Here is a 6,267-nt window from a genome sequence, read left to right as displayed (position 1 = left end):
GTTTAGGAAAATCTGTCAATCATCTAAAACTTTAAGCAGTAAGTGTAGAACAGACTATGATTGTTCGTGGTATATTATTCCAAATTTAGGAGGTACATTAACTTTTAAAAGTCAATTTAGGCATCTTTTGTACGCGTAAATATAGGAGATATTTGATAACATGACTAATTATGGTTGTATGCAGGTTAGTTTACCTTATGTTCGGGATTCAACTATCTCCACGATGAACAAAATGTACTCTATCATGAATAGCGTTCTCGATTGCTTGAATTTATGGCAGGTGAGTACAATAGTCAAACATTCACCTTTCAAGATAAGTCGCAAAAAACGTATTACGTAATATGCACGTAAAGTGTGTAATGAAATGTCTGAAAGAAAACATTGATTATGACATCAAACGGGAGCAAGAGGCACATTGCGTCCTTGCGTCTCCGGGAAGCAAGGCCGCAAGAGGCACCTTGCGTCCTTGAGTCCACCGGGAAGCAAAGTTGCAAAATAGGCACCTTGCGCGAGCAAATTGTCAAGTTTTGTTTTTTATGGGTTCTGAGTCAAAAAAGGGAGAAAAAAATGGGTATTTTGGTGTTAACCCCATTTAAAAACATACATTGAGGCTATGTTTGGCAAAGAGCTTTTTAGAGCTTTTTGGAGTTTTTAGTTTTTAGCTTTTATGAAAAAGCTCTTATCTAATAAAAAACTTCGTTTAATTGAACTAGCTTAAAGCTTTTTGAGTAAATTAAAAAGCTTCATTAAGCTCTTAATTCAAATGCTGTTCCATGTAGCGTTTAGAAGGAATAGAGCTTTTTAGCCCATTAAATAACACAAATACCCTTATATTTATTTACACTAGTGTAATGTAAGCTTTGGTAGTATTTTGTTGACTTGGTTACTTGTTTACTTGTTTACAGAAGTTAAAATGACTCGGTTGTCTTCTATATCCTTATATTTAATTATTTTCTATTTTTTGCCAAAAAAAATTACAACGTAAATATGTATGTCTTCTATGTAGTTTTGTGATCATTCAAGTTTGGCACAACACTTTGAAGTATAGAATATAACGAGCTCTAATCTAAAAAAAATATGTATAATAATTTAGCATTATTATATTATCTGTGTTTTATTAAATTAAAATGAAGATATTTAAGTATTTTTTCTTGATGTCCATTATTGTCATTTTATCAATTTTTTTTACAGCAGCTTCAGCTACTCTACCAAACACTGGGGTCTATCTAAAAAGCTCTAGCTATCAGCTTCCAGCTGCAGCTTCCAACTTTCAGCTAACAACTACCAACTTCCATCTACTTTTGCCAAACATACCCTGAAAATGAAACTGATCAGTTCAACCCGGAGAACAAACAAGCAAATGTCGATGTGTTTTATGGACATTGTCCAAGTAGCTTGAAAATGATGTGATCAGGCCCATAAAGCTAAATATAATAGTGGGCTGGGCCACCAAACTAATACATGAAAAGACTACTTTAAAAAACTTAATCACGATTCCATAAAATACCAACTAAAATCAGTATTATAACTATCATTAATAATAAAATTAATATTTTCATAAGTATTATTATTAATATCACTATTATTATCATTAATAGAGTTATTATTAACATTATTACCTTTATTAGTAATATTAAGTATTAACATTATTATTATTATTATTATTTTTGTCATTTTTAAAATTATGATAGTATTACTATTATTACTATTTTTAACAAACAAAATATATATATATATATATATATATATATATATATATATATATATATATATATATATATATATATATATATATATATATATATAAGGATATATTTAATACATATAACATAATAAAAATTAATATCTTTATATACAAAATGAATATATATATATATATATATATATATATATATATATATATATATATATATATATATATATATATATATATATATATATATATATATATATATATATACTATTAAACCCTTGTGGTAGTCCGTATCCAAAGGAGTGATGTTGGGTAAGAACTAAAAATCATATCTATTTTTCTGCTTTACCATTTGTTTCTAACCATAAACATGTTCACCTTTAAATGAACATATAAAACTCATATAACAGACTATTACAAATCATAATTGCGATATTCCTCCTTACTTTCACAAACCTATTAGAAAATAGATGGATTTCATCTTCATAAACGACCAAGTTTAGACTCTCGATATTCGATAAAACTTACTAGGTATGTACTTGTTTTGTACATCATGCACGTATGTTATATGTATAAATTTTTACGCCTAAATTATATATATATGCCCTTGTAACCGTTTATACGTATTTGGCATGTCTTAATCGTCCCAAACTCGTATTTGCGCTATAGTTTAACGGACATTTGTCAATGTCAACGTTCTAACTCGGTTCAAATCATGGTCTTGTTCTAGGTTATACTTGGTGAAACAATAACCACGTATTAGATAACATAAGTATTATAAATTTATAACCATTATAACTATAATTATAATTATAACTATAATTATAATTATAATTATAATTATAATATGTTGGTATAGCTAGTGGACAATTAGACAACTATGTGTATACCACCAAAACAACATAAAGCCGTTAAATGTAATGGTCCCTAGAAAAGCTTGTTACTTCGCCTTTTGACAACTACATTTCCCATTTCCCATTATATATCTATTTTTTCTCCTATCTTTTTCTATTTATTTTAAAGGACTCCAAATCACCCATAAATGACATAAAACCATCATGTGTATGCCAGTCACTCTTCCACACAATTCATTTGCTTAAAAACACTCCATATTGTGCTTCTTCTTCTTCATAGCATACATTTTTCACTCTTCTCTATTTTTGAATTCTTCTCTATATATCCATGGCGACCGAAGGTGGTGTATCCGATCATCCTATTATCAACGAGGTACGAATTCAAACCAATTAGTGCTCTGCTCGATCATATAAACGTATTAGATTTTCCTTACCCACGAGGAAGGGGAGTTTTTTTACTCATATGATATGACCAGGTTATTTCATGACCATTTCTAACTATTTCCAACCCTTTCTCATGGTGACAAGATATGACGTCAGTGAACCTAAGACCTATTATCATGACGCAAAAGTCAATAACAAGACTATCTTGGATGGTTGATTTGTTTGATCATATGTGTTTGATATTACATGATCTTTAGGTTTAGCCTTTATTTGTTAGTGTACCTTAATGATTATTGAAACCAAGTTAAAATGTTTAGTTCTTAGTTTAACTAGTTTTGTTGTTCAAGTCTTGCTATGTTTTATTGCTTTTTGATATGCTAGTTTATGGATCTCATTTATGCAATAGGAAAATTATTGATTGTAAGTTAGTTGGATATCTCTTTTGGATTTGTGCTAGAATAATCTTTGATGAGTTTCAAAACTTAGATAATGTTTTGAGGTAGACTTATTAAGTAGTTATGAATTATATATTTACAGGTTTAAATATGCGTTCACAACTCATAAGTTACTAGTGAATCATGAGGGGCTATTGACTTATTTCTAGTATGAAATGAAGTAGCACAAAATATACAACTCATCAACTATTATACAACATAAAAACAGAGCAAAATTGCAAACAGAAAAAATCATAAAGCTTATACAGTAGTCACCCATGTGGTCATAGATGCTGATTTTAGAAATTTAATGACATTAAAATACTGACCAAAAGTTATTTACTCTTATAACTTATTTTTAATAGAAAAATTATATAAACAATCCTATTTAATACCGAAAAACTGGGCTGGATATAGTCCGATACCCGTTGCTTGTATACAATGAATTATGAATATGGCTTGATAGTAAAATCCTATTAATAAATTTTAAACTTTAACAGTTTATAGGATTCAACATCAATAATTTCAAATATATTGCAGGAAGTCAAAGAGGAGGTCAAAGCAGTTGAAACTAAGCCTACAGAGGAAGTGAAGATCGAAGAACCGCCCTGTGTAACTAAAGAAACAACCGGCGAAAACAAATTTGAACCCGTAACAGTTGAAGAAGTAAAGAAAGTTGACGAAGAAGTAACACCAACAAGTGAAGTAATCGTTGCTGATAAAGTTATAGAATTACCAGAAGTTGCAGTAGAAGAAACTTCGAAAACTGAAGATATGGCTATGGACACTGATACTAAAGTGCCTGTTGTTGAAGTAGAAGAAAAGAAAACAGAAACTGTTAAACTTGAGCCTTTAACTGAAGTTCCTGCAGTTAAAGAAGACGAAAAGATAACTGAAACTGTTAAAGTCGAAAAAGAAAAGATAACAGACGAGATTAGCGTTCCTGCAGTTGACTTGGAGAAAACTGAGGAAAAAAAGGAAGAAACCGACACGAAAAGTGCAGTAGTTGAAGATGTTAAAAAGGAACCTGAAGTTGTACCGGAAGTGGTAAAATGTTCGGATACTAAAGAAGTTGAACCAATAGTTAGTGTTCAAGAAGCGTCGACCGAAATTAATAAAAAGGAAGATTTGAAACAAGAACTTGCAGAAAAAGTCGTTGAGATTGCTGATAAGAATCTGGACGAACAAGTGGTTGTTAAAGAACCCGAAGTTACTGAAGACAATAAATCTGTTCCTGCAGATGAGATTACTATAAAAAACAAAGATGAACCGAAAGGAGAATGCGCTAAAGAAACTGTTGAAACTAAAGAGATCCCTGATAAGGAATTTGAGACTATAAAGATTGAAGAAGTTGTAACTGATGTGAAAAAAGATGAAGAAAAAGCAGAAGAAAAAAAGGATTCGAGTACCAACAAAACTGTCGAAAATGGGACACAAGAAAGTACTAAAGAAGAAGGACCTGAGAAGCCTGCATTGGAGCCGGTCAAAACTGAGTCAAAGGAAGAGAAAACAAGCGAAGAAACAAAATCAACACCGAAAGAAGAAGATAAAACTACACCAAAATCGGGGGGTGGTCTAATGGGAAAAGTGAAGAAATCGTTCTTTAAGGCAAAGAAAGCTATCACCGGTAAAAATAATACGGCCACAGCCACGGCCAGCAAGCCTGCTGAAACGAAAGAAGACGAAAAAGCTTAATTGTGATAAAATCATATGAAGAATACAAGGGTACGAGTATCTGTCGTTTGAGTAAAAAAGATTTTTTTTTTTAATATATGTTTTGTTGGTTTGTTATAAATTTGTTATTTGTTCATGTTTATGAGTATATATTTGGGTTGCATTCATTTGTTTTAGGAAGTATGCTGTGATTATGGTGTATGTAACTGTTGGAGGTTTTGATGATGATATGGTTTTTGTTGAACTTATAGTTTTGGTCAAGTGTTGTTATTGTAATCATAAACAGGAAATATTTATATTTATTGATTATTGAATGGTGAATATAGCGAAAATCAAAAGGATAGGTGCAGAGACTCGATGGAAGCTGTTCTAACAAATGTAATCAAAAGTACAATACAGCTTTATTGTGTTATCTTTGGGCTTTTGAGAATTGGAGTGTGCTGTTTGGGTCGCTTTGAGGCTGTCATTCCACTAGATGGTGATGACCCACAAATTTCCCTATAAGTTTATAATAATAGATAAGATACCTTATGCAAGGTTGCATGCATCTTTTGGACATTTTTTTAATCATATGGCCTATCTGATCTATATACTTTATAGCAATCTTTTTCTTTTTTATTTTCTTTTTGATGTCAAAATCATAACCGAAACTAAAATTAACTTGTTGCAATACAAACAGGGGAAATTTTTATTTTTGCTTTTAACATCATACTAGCTTAAGACCCGCGAATTCGCGGGTTTTTTTTAAGAGAAATCAAAGATCGAATTATCCCAGTGATATGATTTTATATAGTATTTGTTAATTTTCGAATTCGCATTATGGAATAATGTTGAGAATACCACGTGTGCATCACCTATTCTTAAACTTCCTCGGTTATATCAAACATATCATAATGAATTTTGCAAAATGCCGCTTCAATTTTATTGTTACTATATGAAACTTGGTGGTTATATCAATTTACAACGCATGTAACACACAAAAAAAAAAAGAATAAGACGAAGTAAACGAAACATATCATATAGGCTAGTGTCATTGACTATTACAACAAAATAGCATTAGCTGTTTAGCTACCGTAAGAACATAAAATTAACTAACTGATTCTTGTGAATACATTAAGCGTACATCGTACTATTCAAATTTAAGAGATAATATATGAAGTAAGTTGTGTAATTATGTGACGATCGCTCCAAATCCATATGGACGAATACATCATTCATTGATTTCATT

General features: G+C 30.7%; 1 protein-coding gene across 1 annotated transcript; it reads left to right on the top strand.

Moving 5' to 3' along the window:
- Window positions 1-2,719: 2,719 nt before the first annotated feature.
- Window positions 2,720-5,339, top strand: LOC139852731 (uncharacterized). Its single transcript, XM_071842060.1, has 2 exons — window positions 2,720-2,920; window positions 3,906-5,339. The coding sequence occupies exons 1-2, from the start codon at window positions 2,876-2,878 to the stop codon at window positions 5,058-5,060; spliced, it is 1,200 nt and encodes a 399-aa protein (XP_071698161.1). The 5' UTR covers window positions 2,720-2,875; the 3' UTR covers window positions 5,061-5,339.
- The last annotated feature ends 928 nt before the right edge of the window (window positions 5,340-6,267 follow it).

This window comes from Rutidosis leptorrhynchoides, chromosome 6 (assembly GCF_046630445.1).
Source record: "Rutidosis leptorrhynchoides isolate AG116_Rl617_1_P2 chromosome 6, CSIRO_AGI_Rlap_v1, whole genome shotgun sequence".
NCBI classification, from domain to species: Eukaryota; Viridiplantae; Streptophyta; class Magnoliopsida; order Asterales; family Asteraceae; genus Rutidosis; species Rutidosis leptorrhynchoides.
The sequence above is the reverse complement of the archived record's forward strand: the minus strand, read 5'-3'. Positions and strand labels throughout refer to the sequence as shown.

Excerpts from the sequence above, each read along its gene's own strand:
- LOC139852731 (XM_071842060.1), top strand. The coding sequence starts at position 2,876 with ATGGCGACCGAAGGTGGTGTATCCGATCATCCTATTATCAACGAG. Across the intron at positions 2,921-3,905 it reads ATCATCCTATTATCAACGAG|GAAGTCAAAGAGGAGGTCAA; the intron begins GTACGAATTCAA and ends AATATATTGCAG.